This window comes from Scyliorhinus torazame, chromosome 6 (assembly GCF_047496885.1).
Source record: "Scyliorhinus torazame isolate Kashiwa2021f chromosome 6, sScyTor2.1, whole genome shotgun sequence".
Lineage (NCBI taxonomy): Eukaryota > Metazoa > Chordata > Chondrichthyes > Carcharhiniformes > Scyliorhinidae > Scyliorhinus > Scyliorhinus torazame.
The window spans coordinates 101,492,182-101,512,576 of NC_092712.1; the positions used below are offsets into that span (position 1 = coordinate 101,492,182).

At 45.2% G+C, this 20,395-nt stretch overlaps 1 protein-coding gene across 1 annotated transcript in view; it reads right to left on the reverse strand.

Moving 5' to 3' along the window:
* Positions 1–20,395, reverse strand: part of mrc1a (mannose receptor, C type 1a) — a 245,320-nt gene that overhangs the window by 174,819 nt on the left and 50,106 nt on the right. Inside the window, exons 4-6 of the mRNA XM_072508574.1 lie at positions 17,501–17,665; positions 14,289–14,402; positions 6,527–6,673 (exon numbers count right to left, since the gene is read on the reverse strand). Of these exons, the coding sequence (XP_072364675.1) occupies positions 6,527–6,673; positions 14,289–14,402; positions 17,501–17,665 (426 nt within the window). The remainder of the gene's footprint in view (positions 1–6,526; positions 6,674–14,288; positions 14,403–17,500; positions 17,666–20,395) is intronic.

A 20,395-nucleotide genomic window follows, 5' to 3' on the forward strand; every position in this document is an offset into this window, starting at 1 on the left:
TGATTTGATGCATCGTTTTCTCTATCCCACAGGCACATAGGGGGCTAGCACTAATGCCCCATCCATAAATGTTGGCTAATCAGGGGCCGTGGTCAACCCTGAACCTGCTAAGGGTGAACCACTCATGCCTTGAAAGATTGAAACCAGGCAATTGTTGAGTTGGGTTTGACACCAGGGGCGAAATTCTCCGGAAACGGCGCAATGTCCACCGACTGGCGCCCAAAATGGCGCAAATCAGACGGGCATCGGCCAGCCCCAAAGGTGCGGAATGCTCAGCATCTTTGGGGGCCGAGCCCCAACCTTAAGGGGCTAGGTCGGCGCCGGACGAATTTCCGCCCCGCCAGCTGGCGGAAAAGGCCTTTGGTGCCCCGCCAGCTGGCGCAGAAATTACATCTCCGGGCGGCGCATGCGCGGGAGCGTTAGTGGCCGCTGACAGCATTCCCACGCATGCGCAGTGGAGGGAGTCTCTTTCGCCTCTGCCATGGTGGAGACCGTGGTGGAGGGGGAAGGGAAAGAGTGCCCCCACGGCACAGGCCCGCCCACGGATCGGTGGGCCCCGATCGCGGGCCAGGCCACCGTTGGGGCACCCCCCGGGGCCGGATTGCCCCACGCCCCCCCCCAGGACCCCGGAGCCCACCCGCGCCGCCTTGTCCCGCCGGTAAGGTAAGTGGTTTAATTTACGCCGGCAGGACAGGCATTTTAGCGGCGGGACTTCGGCCCATCCGGGCCGGAGAATCGCGCGGGGGGGGGCCTGCCAACCGGCGCGCCGCGATTCCCGCCCCCGCCGAATCTCCGGTGCCGGAGACTTCGGCAACCGGCGGGGGCGGGATTCACGCCAGCCCCCGGCGATTCTCCGACCCGGCGGGGGTCGGAGAATCTCGCCCAATCTCTTTGTTGGCTTTTGCATTGTAAAGATGGAATAAGCTGAAACTGTTTTTTCAGGGCTTGGCTTCAGTCACCATGTGTTGCAGTATTGTTCAAGTTTTGCCAAGTCCTTGTTTAGGGTTCGGTCCAAGGTGTTGAAGTCGGGGGCTTGAGTTGCAAAGCAGGTGCCATCAGCAGATATGGGGCTGTATTCTCCGCAGCCCGACGGCAAAATTGCTGCTGGCGCCGGGGTGGAGAATCCAGTTTGACTCCATAATTGGGCCCGGCGCCGGTTCAGCGATTCTCTGGACACCGAAAAATCGGCATCATCGGCAAAATCGGTAAGCCGCGCCGCCGGGAGGCCATTGCCAGAGGCCCGCTCAGCAATGCTCCGCTCCCAACCGGCTGAGTTCCTGACGGTGTGGAACTAACCACCTATTGCCGGTCGGGATGCTCGCGTGGCAGCTGCGGACTCAGTGCGCGGCGCCCTGGTCGGGGGCGGGCGGATCGGAGACCGGGGGGGGCCTTAAAGGCGGCCGGGGATTTAATGTGCGGGGTTTGAGGCTCAGGTGCACGGCTGATCGTGGGGTCTCTTTCTTCGGTCTGGCTCCGTGGAGCATGGCGCGGCCCAGATAACCCCATCGTTTTTAAGCCGGTGTGGGGATATAGAGTCAATAATGGAGAATCCTGCCCAAGGATTTTCGGGAGGTCATTTTTGGAAGATCATTTGTGTACAAGTTGAACAAAATTGGAGCCAGTACTGAGCACTGGGAATCCATTGGTTTGTCTTTTCCATGTACTTCTGCGTGTCCAAAGTGAACTGTGAACTTTGGATTAGTGGTCATGTCTCAGCACTCGGCAGTACCCAGGCTTGCACAGGGAAGCTAATGATCCTACACGCAGACTAAATTCCGAAGGAAGCTACATGAGTAAAGTCCACACAAGAAATCCTAGTCAAAATTCCAAATCTAAAAGGACATTTTTGAGACACATCTGCATTACATGGCACAGTTTTGATCTTCTTATTTAAGAAAGGACATAATTGCATTCAAAGCAGTTCAGAGAATGTTCAACTGATTCCTGTGTTGAAGTGGTTATCTTAAGAGGATAGGTTGGACAGGTTGGGCCTGTATCGATTGAAGTTTAGAAGATTGAGAGGTGATCTTATTGAAACAAATAGGATCCCGAGAGAATTTGACAGACTGAATACCAAAAGGATGCGTCACCTTACAGGTGAAACTATAATTAGGGGACACAGTTTAAAAATTAGGGGTGTCCCATTTAAGACGGGCGGAGAAGAAATATTTTCTCTCAAGAGGGTTGTTTCATCCAAGAGGGCAGTAGAGATAGGGTCATTGTAGCGCAACAATTACTCACTCAAGTTGAGAAGTGATGAAGTCAATCGAGGCTTTATTAAGCAAGACTTGTTCCCCAGCAGCTCAGTTACAGAATGCGGCTGCTGGGAGAACTCGAGTTCTTATACTCCGCCTTCTGGGCGGAGCCAGCAGGTGGCAGATCCAACCAGGACCTGGGACCTGTCAGTCAATAGCCTCTCGGCTTCACAGGTACCATACTACCCCTAATACATATCACCACAGTCACTAAGCATTTTTAAGGTAGAGGCAGATAGATTTTCGATTTACAAGGGAGTCAGAGGATATAGGGGGTCGGCAGGAAAGTGGAGTTGAGGCCTCTATCAGATCAACCCATGATCTTATCAAATGGCAGAACAAGGTTAAGAGGCGAACCCATTCCTGTCCCTGATTAGTATGTTTGTATATTAGGTATGTTTGTACATTGTTATAGCGGGATCATGTAAATGAATGCAAAGGGTCTTAATGAGTGTGCAATCACATGCTTGAGTGATTGAAATGCACTTAGTGCTTGGAATGCACATACCTCTCTTTGCTTTGTGGTCACTGTTTGTAAACATTGTGTTTCATCACTGAAGCCACTGAATCGAGAAGGAAGATGTATGAATCAAAGCTGCAGATTGTTAGAGAAGCTGACAATCACAGACCACTACCACAAAGCTCAGAATAACTTGCAGCTAATGGATCTGTGGGAACCAGACGCAGGCACAGCTGCTCTCCTTTGGGGAACAGACACATTGAGCTTCAAGGTAAGTTTTAGAGCTGTACTTCTTCTCATTGCCCCTGTCTGGACTGCTCTAAAGCTTCCAGACAGTGGTCCCTTTTGGGGTGGACGTGTGTGGGGGGGGGGGGGGCGGGGGGGGTCTGTCGGAAGAGGTGCCTTCAGCCATGGGTCCCTGTGTGGCTCCCCCTACACCCAGAAATCCCAAGGTGGGGGGCTATGGTGTGGGGGGGAAGGGGGGGGGGGGCAAAGGTGAAGTATGGGGGTGTGGCCAGCCGCAGAACCTTACTATCAGAATGCCTCCGCAAATTCCAAGCCATGCATAAATTTGCATGGCAGGGAATACTGAATTGCTTGCCGGTTTGCACACCCAGGGGGATCATAAACTAGTTTCAATTCATCTCTGGCAGAAGAACATAGAGCTGGATTCTCAGATTTTAAGGCTATGTCCGGAGGGTGTGTCTGGTTTTACGACAAAAATGCTGATGCCGCCCCCGCACTGATCCTCCTATGCAAAACGCATTGCCTTCCCGATATAAACGCCAGGAGAATTGCCAGGTCCATGGCCACACATGCGCCGGTGATGACCTGCAGCACTTGCGCCATGCAACATCGCACCGGTCGCGCGTGGACCCAACCTGCCAGATAATGCCCCCTGTACACACCGTCACCAGCACCGGGCCACCGCCCACCAGCCCCCCAGCCCTTGCCAAAGCCCCCCCCGACCAGCAGCATGGATCCTGCCTGACTGTGGCGGCGCTGGACACTGTCTGCAGCCGCCACCCCAGGTTCACAAAAACTGAGAACACACGTGCCCTGTGCAGTCAGGAACTCGGCCCATCAGGGGCATAGCATCGTGAGAGGGTCTTCAGGTAACATCCTGAGGCCGTCCCAACGGTGGGCGGCGTACTCTTCGATGATGCCGTTTGGTGGGGGGTGGGGGTGGGCGGAGCATCCGAAAACAGGTGCTACCCCCGGTTCGGTCGTAAACAGGGATCCTCCGCCCGATCATCGATTACGATATCAGTATCGGGCAAAGGAGAATCCCACCCATAGTCTCCCAAATAGAGAATCCAGCCCCATATGTATGAGAACAGGTCAGAGGCTGGAAATTCTGCAGCTATTAACTCACCCCGACTCTACAAAGCCAGAACACCATCTACAAGGCACAAGTCCAGAATATTATGGAATACTCACCATTTGCCTGGATGAGTATAGCTACAATAACAATCAAAAGGTTCAACACCATCCAAGACAAAAGAGCCCATTTGATCTGCACCTCATACACCACCTTATACACTCACTCCATTCACGATTAGTGCACAATGACTGCAGGTTGCATCATCTACAAGATCTACTGTAGCCATTCACCAAGGTTCCTTCAACAACATGTTCCAAACCCACAACATCTACCACCCTAAAGGACAATGGGATCACCAGTACTTGCAAGTTCCTCTCCGAGACCCACACCATCCTGACTTGAAACTATATTGCTGTTTGCTCATCGTCGGTGTGTCAAATTCCTGGAACTCTGTATCCGTAATGGCTCTGTTGGAGTAAGGTGGACTGAAGTGTTTCAAGAAGGTGCCTCACTACCACCTTCTGAAGGGCAATTAGAGACAGGTAATAAACTCACATCCCAAGGACAAATAAAAGATCTATTGAGGAGAAATATAATGATGTTAGTTTAAAGTTCCATAGGGGTTCTCCCAATTTTCTGATGTAATTGGCAGAAGAACAGCAGCACTTCAGGAGAAATGGCATAAGTGGCCATCTTCATCCATTTATGATGTTGTTCAGGGGGTTCCACTAATCTTCCACCAAGGTTACAGCATGATATCAGGACCTCAGTGGAATACCAGAGCTAATGTAAATGTGTTTATGAAAACTTCTGGTTATTATTTCTAATGCCAGGAAACATATGTAGTTTTAAGTAATCTATGTTTATATTATTGGATTTTAGAAATAAGGTATAGATTTGAATTAGTTTACTTTTAATGTGTCTGTGTAAGAAATTGCAACTTTACTTAGATTCATGTTAAACAAATATGTTTGAATGTATAGAGGTTTTGGTTTTATTTAAAACTGCCTGTATTGTGATTAGAGAATATAAGGTGAAAAACAAACAAGTATAAAAAAGGACTAGGCTATTGCTTACCAATCAGGGGCCACCCTTAAATTAGAACAATATTTTGAGTTTAGTTTTTAACTGGACACAAGACAGTTGTAGCTGGGTATCTAGAGAGAACACACTCTTACAGCTATGCCAGAAGCAGAGAAGCAGAACAATGGAGTAATGGGAAGAAAGTGAGTCCCAGAAAATAAAGAACAGGCAGTCCTAGAAAAGAGAAGCCCCAGGAAAACTAATGTCAATGGGAAAAGTAACTGGACAGAGACAGAGCTAAAAGGTGTAGTCCTGGTGGTCAGATGAGGGCGGCACGGTAGCACAGTGATTAGCACTGTTGCTTCACAGCGCCAGGGACCTGGGTTCGATTCCCGACTTGGGTCACTGTCTGTGTGGAATCCGCACGTTCTCCCTGTGTCTGCCCGAGTTTCCTCCGGGTGTTCCAGTTTCTTCCCACAAGTTCCAAAAGATCTGCTTGTTAGGTGAATTGGACATCTTGAATTCTTCCTCAGTGTGCCATAGTGTGGCGACTAGGGGATTTTCGCAGGAACTTCATTGTGGTGTTAATGTAAGCCTATGTGTGACACTAATAAAGATTATTACTATATCTGAAGCAATCCTAAGGTTGGTGAGCTTAGTACAGCTGTAGAGCAGTAGTGTTCTATTGGTATGGCTGGGTACCTGAGAGATTGTGTCGGAGCTTCAAAGTAAATGATAATTCAAGGCAGAGTAAAACTTAAAGGAGAGTTGGAAATTCTGGAAGTGGATCCTTGCTGAAAACAGCCAAGAGAAAGCATCGTTTAGAAGAAGATTCTAAGGTGTGTCTTTTCAAGAGTAAAGTTTGTAAACACTCGTACGGAAGCCAGAGCTCAGTGAGGCCTGTTGGCTCTCAGTGTAATAATCATCTGGGAAGATTTGAGGAGAAATACACAGAATTCAATTGGGTGACATCTATCACTTGATTTCAAAGTGGGGACTGCCTTACCACAGTTGGCCTATTGGTTTACAGGTACTGTGTATTTACTGAGAACATTATAGCACAAGATATATTTTTTGTGACCCGTGTTATTTTTAAATCGGTGTACATTTGTGAAGGTGTGGGTGGGGTGAAGGAGTATTATATAATAGTCAAACTACATGTTTATTAAGTGGGGGGTTTCTGTTGCTAAAAGCTACTTGACTGTCCTATGATTATTCATCCATATTTTCTTTTTTAAAAAGTATAAGTTATGGCCTTTTAAGCCAGGTTTCCATTCTAGGACCTTCCCATCTAAACCATTAACAGAGGAAATCGGTTTCACAAACAGCCACTGGAATTCTTACCTCAAATGAAAGTGAAATCTTCGAAATAATTTCTTGCATTGGTTGACATTTGTTGCTCTGTGTTCAACTAGTACATGCAATATTTACTCTCAGAATGTTAGACACACCAACAGGGCTAACCTTCAATCGTCCTGGAAGTGTTTGCGTTTCCACTATCATCCTGACAAATGTATCCCAGTTTCTGAGAACAAGGTTTGGATTCCCACTTTGCTGCCCTGGAAGGATTCATAACCACGCATGTATGATCTGCTTCAGATGATGGATATCCTTAAGTTGACAGAGAAAGAAAAACAAAATTAGTCATATCAACAAGTGAATTATTGAGATTCTAATTACGATACTGTAAGTAATGCACAGATATGAGGCATTCACTGAATGAATTGTCTCTGGGGCAACATTACTGGAAACCAGTTTGAAATCAAATGTAAAATACTTTGTCAATTCATTGTTGAAATGGCTTGTTTAATAATAATTTTTAAAAATGGACGTTCAATATTACCATTCTATCAGCAGCTATGCAGCGAACCAACACATGAGTTGGATTTTGGGGTTCAACGGTGAAGCCGTTCTGACTGTGATCCTAGTCTTGCTGAGAGATCCTGCTATACCTTTGGTGAGATTTTCAGCTCTATCGCTGTGCAATTGTTCTGCAGTTAAGGCTTCTATACTGGGAATTCAGTGTGGAGCAGGGGTAATTCCATCAGGCTGTCCAAGCAGCCAATCACATTAAAGGAATTTCACAGTAACCCCCATACAGGAAACTAAAAACGCTCAAACCTTCAATAATTTTCACATAGAGCAAATGAAGATTGGGACATGCATGTGCCCAAATGGAAGTTAAAATATTATCTAAAAACATATTAAAAATTAGTTTAAATGTTTACTCATTAATCATTTAACAGCATTCCATGAAAATATAATTTATTTTTTGGGTCCAATTCTGTTGTCTACTAAATTTCATTAATCACATCACCATGATTACCCAATTAACTTGAACAAGACATAACTTTTTTTAGGGTTTCCAAGAGTGATGTGGGGTGGGAAAGTTAAAATTTGTTCTGATTTCGATGATTGCTGGCTCTGGATGTTTGGGTTTTGAAATGCAATGGTGCTACATATGCTATATGGCTTGCTGTAGTTGTGTGACCTTTGCCACGCTACAGTCAATTCAATAAAGATCTCTCACTGAGACAGACACTGCGAAAGCTCTGTCGTCTTTGTACATGAAACATTAGTGTTAGGGAGTGGAGATAAAATAGAGTTTTGAAATCTGGCAATGCGTTAGAGAAGACACAGCTCAAGCACACAGAAATGATCAGATCTGCAAAAAGAGCTGCTGGAAAAAGACAGGGAAAAGCAAACACAGATTGAAGGCTGCAAGTAAAATACTGGGTGGGTGAATATGGCAGTAAGCTTTCCACTCCCTATTCCAGTAGAAATTAAAGGCTATATGTGGCAAAAAATGGTGGTTTTACCACTTGTAATGGCAAAACTATAAGCTTGCAACAGATCTAACTAACAAGCCAGAGCTGATAAGAGTAACTACACTCCTAACACTGGTGGGGAGGGACCGCTACAAAATGTATTCCACCCTAAATCTATCCGATGAACAAAGGAAACAGACAACAGAGATTTTGAACACTGTGAAAATGTATTTTGAATACCCAGTGTACGCTACTTATGAATGGTATGCATTCAACACTAGAACTCGAGGTGCAAATGAACCCACTGGACAGTATGTGACTGCAGTTTTACAGCTTGCAGTCATGTGAAATTGGACAACTAAATGATATTCTGGTTTAAAATAGAATTCTCTAAGGCATATTAGAACCCTCAATGAGAGAACATCTGGTAAAAGAGGGGAATCTTATGCTCAGGAAAGTCATAAACATGCGCAGAAATGCAGAGCGTGTAAAATGTCAGTTAGAGCACATATATGACAGAGCAGACCAGGAGATACATTTTGCTGAGAGACACTGCAGACTGAAGGAGCAGAACAATTGCAGACAAAGGGCAGGATGAAAATACTGCAGAGGACGTCAGACAAAGGAAAAGAATAATTGCCCAGCATATGAGAGCTGTGTTTTAACTGCAAGAAGCAGAGTCATTTTGCGCACAAATGTTTGGTGAGAAAAAAGCAAAACAAGCCTATGCAGATCGTGAGATATCAGCAGAAGAGCCTGATGAGCAATAATACACCATCCAACAGATTGATTCCGTCAAATCTATAGGTGATAAATGGTTTGTGACTTTTACAATGATCACTGTAAAAGAGTATTAAATGATTAAGAAGTGTCAGATAGACACTGGTACATCATACAAGGTCATGACTTCCACAGACATGTGCGATTAGCTCAACAAGGTGATCTGAAAGTTAAATGCTTGAAAGTAAGATTGAGGAGGCTCTATGATGGCACAATACTCATAACATGAGGACAAATTAGTCTGAGAGGCCATGCAATGGCAAGAAGGAAGGTCAATTCCACGTCATAGATGGGACGCAACAGCTATTCAGCTCAGTTGAAGTATTAGTAAAGCTCGGGCTGGTAACCCTAAACATGCTGATTCAACATCAAACAGCAGCTCAACGTGATTTGTAAGTCATCAACCCAGCCGTGGCATTGAATATGACAGACGAGCACCTTGCTCAAATCAATTGAGCTGCCTAACGAGATACAAATCCTCCAAAGGCTGCAAGGAGTAATGAAAGGATGGCCTGAGAGCATCAAGTACACCAGTGATCACGAGCATATTGGGCATACCAAGATGTATTGATAGCCCAAGATAATATCATGTACAAAGTAAAGAGCATCATCATCCCTATGGAGATGAGAGGAGAGATGCGGAAGTGTATCCATGAAATCCATCAAAGATTAAATGAAGCCTGAGAAAGGCAATGGATGTGCTCTACTGGCTAAACAATGAAATCAAAGACCACATTGGCTAGTTCAGTGCTTGTAATGAAAACCAAGCGAAATAAGCTAGAGCACCGTTGATGATGTATGACATCCTAAACAGACCATGGATGAAGCTTGGGAGTAGACTTCTTCACACTAGCAGGAACTGATCATCTTATTATTGTAGAATCCCGACTACTGGGAGGTAGACCAGCTAACTTATAGAGATTGTCGAAATAGAGTTAAGAGGGAAATCAGGAGGGCAAAAAGGGGACATGAAATTGCTTTGGCAAATAATGCAAGGGAGAATCCAAAGAGATTCTACAGATACATAAAGGGGTAAAGAGTAACTCGGGACAGAGTCGGGCCTCTTAAGGATCAACAAGGACATCTATGTGCAGAGCCACAAGAGTTGGGTGAGATCCTGAATGAATATTTCTCATCGGTATTCACGGTGGAGAAAGGCATGGATGTTAGGAAACTAAGGGAAATAAATAGTGATGTCTTGAGAAGTGTGCATATTACAGAGGAGGAGGTGCTGGAAGTCTTAAAGCGCATCAAGGTAGATAAATCCCCGGGACCTGATGAAATGTATTGCAGGATGTTGTGAGAGGCTAGGGAGGAAATTGCGGGTCCCCTAACCGAGATATTTGAATCATCGGCAGCCACAGGTGAGGTGCCTGAAGATTGGAGAGTGGTGAATGTTGTGCCCTTGTTTAAGAAGGGCAGCAGGGAAAAGCCTGGGAACTACAGACCGGTGAGCCTAACGTCTGTAGTAGGTAAGTTGCTAGAAGGTATTCTGAGAGACAGGATCTACAAGCATTTAGAGAGGCAAGGACTGATTCGGGGCAGTCAGCATGGCTTTGTGCGTGGAAAATCATGTCTCACAAATTTGATTGAGTTTTTTGAGGGAGTGACCAAGAAGGTAGATGAGGGCAGTGCAGTAGACGTTGTCTACATGGACTTTAGCAAAGCCTTTGACAAGGTACCGCATGGTAGGTTGTTGCAGAAGGTTAAAGCTCACGGGATCCAGGGTGAGGTTGCCAATTGGATTCAAAATTGGCTGGACGACAGAAGGCAGAGGGTGGTTGTAGAGGGTTGTTTTTCAAACTGGAGGCCTGTGACCAGTGGTGTGCCTCAGGGATCGGTGCTGGGTCCACTGTTATTTGTGATTTATATTAATGATTTGGATGAGAATTTAGGAGGCATGGTTAGTAAGTTTGCAGATGACACCAAGATTGGTGGCACAGTGGATAGTGAAGAAGGTTATCTAGGATTGCAACGGGATCTTGATCAATTAGGCCAGTGGGCCGACGAATGGCAGATGGAGTTTAATTTAGATAAATGTGAGGTGATGCATTTTGGCAGATCGAATCAGGCCAGGACCTACTCAGTTAATGGTATGGCGTTGGGGAGAGTTATAGAACAAAGAGATCTAGGAGTACAGGTTCATAGCTCCTTGAAGGTGGAGTCGCAGGTGGACAGGGTGGTGAAGAAGGCATTCGGCATGCTTGGTTTCATTGGTCAGAACATTGAATACAGGAGTTGGGACGTCTTGTTGAAGTTGTACAAGACATTGGTACGGCCACACTTGGAATACTGTGTGCAGTTTTGGTCACCCTATTATAGAAAGGATATTATTAAACGAGAAAGAGTGCAGAAAAGATTTACTAGGATGTTGCCGGGACTTGATGGTTTGAGTTATAAGGAGAGGCTGGATAGACTGGGACTTTTTTCCCTGGAGTGTAGGAGGCTTAGGGGTGATCTTATAGAGGTCTATAAAATAATGAGGGGCATAGATAAGGTAGATAGTCAACATCTTTTCCCAAAGGTAGGGGAGTCTAAAACTAGAGGGCATAGGTTTAAGGTGAGAGGGGAGAGATTCAGAAGGGCCCAGAGGGGCAATTTCTTCACTCAGAGGGTAGTGAGTGTCTGGAATGGGCTGCCAGAGGTAGTAGTAGAGGCGGGTACAATTGTGTCTTTCAAAAAGCATTTAGATAGTTACATGGGTAAGATGGGTATAGAGGGTTATGGGCCAAGTGCGGGCAACTGGGACTAGCTTAATGGTAAAAACTGGGCGGCATGGACTGGTTGGGCCGAAGGGCCTGTTTCCATGCTGTAAACTTCTATGATTCTATGATTCTATGAACTTCAACAATGGCAGGCAACACAGTAAAATGCCTGGAAACACACTTCAGTCATATGGCATTTTAGACATTGTAATGTGTGACAATGGCTTTCAGTTCACGAGTGAACAATTCAGTCACTTCACAAAGGACTAGGCGATTCAACCTATACGTTATCTCCATGATATCCCCAGTCGAGTGGAAAAGCTAAGGAAGCAGGGACAACTGCCGAAGGAATCATCAAGAAATCATGCAAATCTGGCATGGATGTATACAAGGTCATCTTGGAGTGGAGAAACACACCAACTGAAAGTAGTTCAGGCCAAAGACTAATGCCACGCTGTGTGGAAATTACTCTTCCAAAAGCAAAGAAGCTACTGAAGCCAGAAGTCAAATGACAGAAAGCTAAATTTAATTTTGAAGACTACGAAACAATTACCAGAGCTGAGCATTGGGGAGCCAGTCATGGTGCAAACCTTCAATGCCCTTAAGAGGAGTAATTACATGCGAAACCTTGGGACGTGCATAGATAATTTGTCAGCTTGCTCATATGTGGTGGAGGTGAACAACCAAATATACTGGCGCAGCTGTAGGCAGATACAAACAACGAGCAAAACTGTTCCTTCACTGCAGTTAGCCAGTCAGGAAGGAGGGATTCCACAAGCTGTACTGAGTATAGAGCACTGTCAATCCCAGAAAACTACAAGCCCCCAACAAACAAAATGGAACAACAAAACTTACCATAGGAACAAATGCTACGGAAACAATACTCTCTGGACAATGACAACACAAAAGCACATCAATAAGAGACCTGCATGATGTAAATACTATACATGGAATGCAAGAATAAAAACTGAGTAATAGAACAAAGAATTGTTAATGCACGGAAATGTGTCTTCTGTTTGTTAGGAAAAGGGGGATGTTTTGATATTTTGTTAGTTATAAAAAGTGGGGTTTTTGAGTTTTGGAATGCAACTACTTGTCCTGTCTGGCTTGATGTTGCGATGTGGGAATCTCTGTGGTTGCCATTTTACAATCCATTCAATATAGACCTGTCACTGAGATAGACATTGAGACAGTGCAGTCATCTTTGAACATGAAACAAAGGGCTCCGGGTTCACATCACAATGTTTGTTTAAATTTACACATGGGATATGGGTGTCTCAGGTTGGGCCAGCATTTATTGCCCAGCCCTAATTGCGCTTGAAGGGGCACAGTTAAGAATCAACCACATTGCTGTGGGTCTGGAGTCACATGTAGGCACGACCAGGATGGCAGATTTCCTTCCCTAAAGGGCAGTTCTGAACCAGATGAGTTTTTGCAATAATCAATTCATAGTAATCATTAGACAATTTTTTTAATTCATATTTTTATTGAATTTAAATTTCAACACCTGCAATGGCGGGATTTGAACCTGGATCCCAGGGCAATACTCTGGGTTTTGGTTTGATAGTCCAGTGACAATACCATTATGCCACTCCTCCCCATGGGCGTCATTCTCCGACCCCCCGCCGGGTCGGAGAATGGCTGTTGGCCGCCGCGAATCTCGCCCCCACCCCCGCCGAAGTCTCCGGTACTGGACATTGGGCGGGGGCGGGAATCGGGCCGCGCCGGTTGGCGGGACCCCCCGCTCAATTCTCCGGCGCGGATGGGCCGAAGTCCCGCCCAGAAATTGCCTGTCCCGCCGGCGTAAATCAAACCTGGTATTTACCGGCGGGACCAGGCGGCGTGGGCGGGCTCCGGGGTCCTGGGGGCGATCTGACCCCGGGGGGGTGCCCCCACGGTGGCCTGGCCCGCGATCGGGGCCCACCGATCCGCGGGCGGGCCTGTGCCGTGGGGGCACTCTTTCCCTTCCGCCTCCGCCACGGCCTCCACCATGGCGGAGGCGGAAGAGACTCTCCCCACTGCGCATGGGCGGGAAACTGTCGGCGGCCGCTGACGCTCCCGCGCATGCGCCGCATTTCCACGCCAGCTGGCGGGGCACCAAACGCCATTTCCGCCAGCTGGCGGGGCAACAAACGCCATTTCCGCCAGCTGGCGGGGCGGAAATCCCTCCGGCGCCGGCCTAGCCCCTCAATATTGGGGCTCGGCCCCCAAAGATGCGGAGCATTCCGCACCTTTGGGCCGGCGCGATGCCCGTCTGATTGGCGCCGTTTTTGGCGCCAGTCGGCGGACATCGCGCCGTTGGGGGAGAATTTCGCCCCAGGTGTCAGAACACTGAGTGACAGAGCACAACTTTTTAAAAATAAATTTAGACTACTCAATTCATTTTTTTCCAATTAAGGGGCAATTTAGCGTGGCCAATCCACCTAGCCTGCACATCTTTTGGGTTGTGGGAGCGAAACCCACGCAAACACGGGGAGAATGTGCAAACTCCACACAGACTGTGACCCAGAGCCGGGATTGAACCTGGGACCTCGGCGCCGTGAGGCTGTATAGAGAACAACTTAAGGATTTCACACTATTCTATGCAAGCCCAAATTATTTTAAGTTTCAGTCAGTTCGGAGGAATAATGATGGAAGTTTACCATCAACACCCAACTCCACTCTCCCTAATCCCTCCCTCCTCAAACCTCTTCCCACTAATTTATGGCTCTCTATGTTCAAATTTCAGGTGTGCCCCCTTTGTCAGAACTGTGAAATATAAAGTAGCCTGCCTCTCCAAAAATGCTGCTAATCCTAAACAAAACTTGAGATCTGATCAATATGGGACAGAATCCCAGTGAAACTGGATATAAATGTGACATTTGTGCCCTCCACGTACAGGATTATGGGACACATGCAATCAGCCCAAGAGTTGCTTACCCGTACCTTTTTCAATTTTTTGGATACTGAAACATTCATTTTCCCACCACTTACCGGGAGCCCAGTTCAGGTATCTGAAGGGGCTTTGATCAGTCCATTGCCACCCTTTTTCAGCATCCAGGCTATTTAGCCCTAACCAAAGTGATGTCTTTAAATTATTCATAAGTCCTAAATAAAAGAAAAATGCAATGTTTATAACTGTTGCTCATAATATTATCCGATTATATTTTGGGACAAATGATATCCTATGTCCAAGTTTGGAAGTAAGGGCTTTAGAGGGTCGGTGCTGACTCGATGGGCCGAATGGCCTCCTTCTGCACTGTATGTTCTATGTTCTATGACAAGGATGTTCAGGGAACAAAGATATTGGCCAGAACAGAATCACTGACAGCCTACAGAAGAAGCCTTACCGCTGTACCAGTTATTAAACCATATGACAAGGTTACCTTCACATCCATATGCTGTTAGTTTTGCGAATAATCTCTTGTATGCACCATTATCAAATATACAATGGAAGTTCATATTGATAAACATGCATAGACACTCGGGTCCCACATGTCAGTGACCTCCTCAGAAATGTAACCCTAATATGACCTGGTCGTCCTATCAATGCTGACTCTCTTTGGTGAGCTCATACTTGTCCAGTAGCTTTAATCCACAGGATGCACTGCAGCAACTCACCAAGATTAAACTGATAATAACTGCTTTGTGGGCAATCCTTACAATTGAGAAGGAAAAGAGAAGCAAACTTGGATTTTTTTAGCTTTGGTGTTTTGATAAAGAGAAACAACCAGTGGAAACATAGAGCCCTACCAGTAGTTGGCAATTTATAGTGTTTTTTCTATCCACTATCCTCAGCTCACCAAAAAGAGGTATCTAGATCTCAAAACCAATAAACATACTTTCAAACTCATAACCTAAATTAGAGCAGTTAAAGTACCTAGAATAATACTGGCTAAAGGTCCAACCTCATTATAACCACTTTCACTATCTACCCACACAATTTTACCCACAGGCTTCTCGATTCTCAGGGGTTACAAACCATATTCTGTTTGCAGTTGGACTGGCTCAGCAATCTTTGTGGAAATCTCTACTTAATTGACAACTCCGCAGGGTGCTCTTCAGCCTCAGGAACCCCACCAGGAGAGGTGGGTGCTGCTGAGACAGGTCGGGCACCATGACGATGCCTCAACATGGAGGTGCTCTCAGATAAGTAAGAAATCTGGAGGGACGAATGCAGTAGGACTCTTGGAGTAGAGGGAAACCTCGCCTGTAAAATTGTTTAGGCCTATCCTGCCAGTGACCCCATCATTTAGGCATGGAGCATTGACTCTGAAAGTCCCCATTGCCTGTCACAGGGAGGCTGCCTATATTGAGCTGATGGACTCTGCATGTGGGGTTGGAGCCACTCCAGCATTGGCAAAATGCCAGTGAGATTGCAAAATAACCCCTATTTGCATTCTTAACCAGTGTAATTGGCTGTCCATTTTAGTGCAGCGGTTAATCAATCTGATCTCCAGCCTACACTGGGACAGTTCGTCATGGCAAGAATGCACTGGCAAACTATCCTAATGCAGCTCCTCCCTTTAAATATGACCACTGAATAAGCAGAAATTAAGGAAATCAAGGCAACCACATTTCTCAAGACATAAATAACTTGGGTGTAGTGGAGGATCGAAAGCAGAAGAAAACAGGTAGGGAAGAAGAGCTAAATAAAAGTACTGGCGACAAAAGCAGGCTGTATGTTTAGAGAACCCAAGTTCACTGACAAGATCACTAGCGGAAGTTTATAATTCAACACATTGATTAGCTCAAACATTGATCATTATAGAATGAGAATATTAATAGAATCCATTGAATTCCTACAGTGCAGTATTAGGCCACTTGGCCCATCGAGTCTGCATCGACCCTCCGAAAGAGCACTCAACCTAGATCCAAAACCACACCCTAACCCCATAACCCCGTGCATTGATCATGGTCAATCCCCCGAGCCTGCACATCTTTGGACTGTGGGAGGAAACCAGAGCATCCAGAGGAAACCCATGCAGATATGGGGAGAACATGCAAACTCCACACCGACAGTTACCCAAGGCAGGAATGAAACTCACGTCCCTGGCACTGTGAGGTGGCAATGCTCACCAATGTGCCACAATGACACCTATAGATAATGAAAAAAATGCAGAAAGTATTCCAATAAAGAAAATCATATCATTGAATTTGTTTGAGGGTTAAAAATAATTGGAAGTGTATCGTCTATATTTCCCACTGTTCCAGAATCAGAAAATCAAATAAATGCTCCAAAACAAAGAAATGACTGACTTGGGAAATACACTGGGCGGGATTCTCTGTCCCGCTACACCCTGGTGCAGAGTGCTCCCGCTCACAGCGGGATCCTGCATCCTGTAGCTGGCCAATGGGGTTTCCCATTGTGGGCACCCCCATTCCGTCGGGAAATCCGCAGGCGTGAGTGCGCTGACGCCGAAATTGAGGATCCCGCCAACGGAGAATCCAGCCCATTATATTAGTTGCATCCAAACATAACATTACATAATGTCAGTGGCAGATCCAAATATAATGGGATGCATTTTCTTCTTCTGGCATGGGTCCAGGAGGAAGAGAGATTAGAAGGGATTGTGGAGGAGCAGAGTTCATATTAAACATTGAGTAGATGGGGAGATATGAAATGTTTTATGATTATGGTTTATGGTGATAGAGGGGACAAAAGTCTGACCAGGAAGAGATCATCAGTCAGCAGTTGGCATCAGCCCTTCTACTTCCCCAGAGCAACCTTCACGACAAAGGTGATTGTGTAGGGCTCTGGAAATCCATTCTTGGTTGTCTTTAGATTCTCCTCCTGAGACCTTACAATCACCAATCTCGCCTGGACTTCCACATCGTCCGGTATAGTCTTCATTCATGGCCTCAAAAACAGCCATCGCTGTCACTGTTAATCTTTCTGCTGTCATGGAACTTGGGAATGTCAGTCCGAAAGCATAAAAGTTTGACCGAAGATGCTATCAGATGGAAACACAGATCACTGGGGTTCAGTCTTCAAACAAGAAATAGCATGAAAGCATATAACCCAAGCCTAGGCATTGGAAACTGTTTCCATGAATGTGATTATTGCAACATGATGATGGAACCTTTGAGGCTATTCTAGCAGCAACAGATCAATAAAGTTAATAATTTGCTATGTATTAGTAATGGGATCTTTTGCATCACAAAAAAAATGTATACAATTTCATTGAACTGCAACAATTTGTTACCTGAGAGATATGTTTGCGTGTGTAGCTCCGTCAAACTCAGCAAGTCTGAATTTTGTTGCTTACAACTTCTTCTTGCTTCATGCCATGTTAGAGCTGAATTATGGTTGATTTGGTAGCAGTTGCCTGTTAAAGGATCTTTACTCCATGAAATACCACACTTACTAGCTGCAAAACAGACAGGTTTCACTAGTAAATGGACCTTCTCCCTGGAAGGTATTTAATTCTCCGGTCATGTAAAAACAGTCCACTTCTCCTGTTTATGTACATAAGCAACTTATACTTCCCTCTACATTCAACTATATGTCGGGTCCATGTGTTCAAAATCATTGTTAATTGTTATTATAGCATAATCATGGGATAATGAAAACACAGTTTGGACTGAAATGTGACTTTTAACCATTTTTTAAGTTATAGCGGTTTAGAACTCTGGCATTATAAATGGGGTGGAGGTGTTGACCTTGGGTAGGGTGCTCTTTCCAAGAGCCGGTGCAGACTCGATAGGCCGAATGGCCTCCTTCTGCACTGTAAATTCTGTGAAAAGCTTCCTTCAGAAATTAAAGAGAGAGAACATGCTTGAAAAATACTGGAATGGAGTATGCCTTCATACAAGCACTATCTCCACTGCAAAGGGCCACAAGAGGAAAAGCATAATTGAGACTATAGGGTCGATGCACTTCATGTACTGTGGCTAGGGATTAAAACCATGAAACCTCCATCACCTTGAAGAGTCTCCCGCTCATTGGTAGAAAGTGGCAGCATTGTGTACAATCTGCAAGATGCACTGCAGGAACTCACCAAGGCTCTTTCGGCAACGCTTCCAAACCCTTGGACTCTACCACCTAGATGGACAAGTAGTTTCAAACCTCTTCTATGGTGGCAAAATGAAAGGACAAGGGCAGACACTACCTCCAAGCCCCACACCATCCTGACTACACTGTCGCTGTGCCAAAGTCCCAGGATTCTCTCCCGAACAGCACTGTGATTATTCCGACACCACATGGACTGCAGCAGTTCATGAAGGTGACTCACTACCATCTGTAACGGGCAATTAGAGATGGGCAATAAATGCTGGCTTTACCAGTGATGCCCACAATTTTTTTAAAATGAAAAGACAAAGGAGCTGTTTTGTTCGAATGTTTTGTTCGAAGAGTAATATGAAATAGGAACCAATTGACTGGCATGATTTTCAGAACTAAGCATTTGTATATTAGTACATATAATGTTATAGGAATCAATCGAACTTCTAAAAAGTTGCCACTAAATAAATTATAAATAGTTATTGTTATATGGACTTCAAAATCCCTAAGCAATTTTATAATAATGAGACTGTGATTGAAACTTTATATCAATAATGGGTCATATTTCCAAGATGTTAGGAACATACCAGTCCCAAATCTTTGCACATTCCTCAACAGCAGGACTTGTGATGCACTATCAATTACAACGAGACGAGAGTAGAGAGTAATCAAGGCTTTATTAAGCAGAGATGTGTTGCCTCCTGCAGCTGCTACCGAAATGGCAGCAGCTCGGTGAGCACACACATTTATACTCCGCCTACTGGGCAGAGCCAGCAGGCAGGGATATACCCCGTACCTGTAGTACAGGAGCCTAACCGTATTACCTCTAATACACATATTATACAAACAGGGGTGACTACCACAACTTGCACCAAGGCTCTGGTGATGGTGCTCTGCAGTTCTTGGCTTGAAGGCCCGCAACAGCTAGCCCGAGCCTTTCCTTCATTTTCCTAGAGAGAATGGCCCGCTGTCTGTTCAGTATCATCCCTACCAACCCTCCCTCTGCCTGCCTCCCCCACCAAACCCCACCCCTCGCCCCACACCCTTTTTCTGCCACAGGCAGTGGCTAGAACATGTTATAATTGAGTTGAAAATTGGAGCATTTTTATGCAGCAGTTCAAGACTGTGGCACACGACCACCTTTTCAAGGACAATTAGGGATGGACAATAAGTACTGGTCCAACCAATGACGCCCACATCCCATGAACGAATACATAACGTTGCAGCTTATCTTGATACTGTTTAAATTGCTTTGGAATAGGAAAGGATTAGATTATACAGAGTGCAGATTTTTCTCTTAAGCACAGCCAAGAACTTGTGTGTTTGATACAGCAGAAGCAAAGAAGAAAATAAATGCACAACAGAATGAAGTGAGACAAGAGACATATCGGGCATAATCTTTATGGAAATAGAAATGGTGTCCCTTCCTCTTCCGGTCTCCAAACAACTGAAGCAGCTATGCTCCTAAAAGGGAGGAAAGCTGTGCCAGAGATTAAGAAAGAAAGGAAGCTGGAATTTCTAAGGGCAACGTGTAAAGTGCCAAGTATTGTAAACAGGAAAATAAAGTGATTGCAATATACAATTAACAATCAGCAGTAAACATCGGTGAACAAAAGAATCATGTGCATTGGCAGATTTAAAAACTGTTAATATTATCTTAGGCAATGTAACATTGCATAGACAACATTTCAAAATATTGTCACAAATTATTCCACATCAGCAAAACAACTTTAAGTTGTTGATTCCATCGTACAAAATGATTACACCAAGTTAGTACTATTATTTGGACAGTTAACAGAAAATGCCAATATGGTAATAAATGATGAAGTTGCTGTTATTTTTGAGCTTAACCAGATATTTCTCACATTCAATAACAAGGACAAGGCATTTAAACTAACATTCACTCCCGAGCAACTCCAGTGTGGCGGGTAGGAAAGAGGCACTTTTCTGATCATCACCTCCCCAACAATCTTGTCTTTTTTATATGCTTAACTTGAGACCACTTTTAAATATTTACATTTCGGAATCCTTTGTGTTATTTTATCATAACAGGACAGTTGAAACCAGTGACATATGGAACCTGCATTCTGCAAACCAG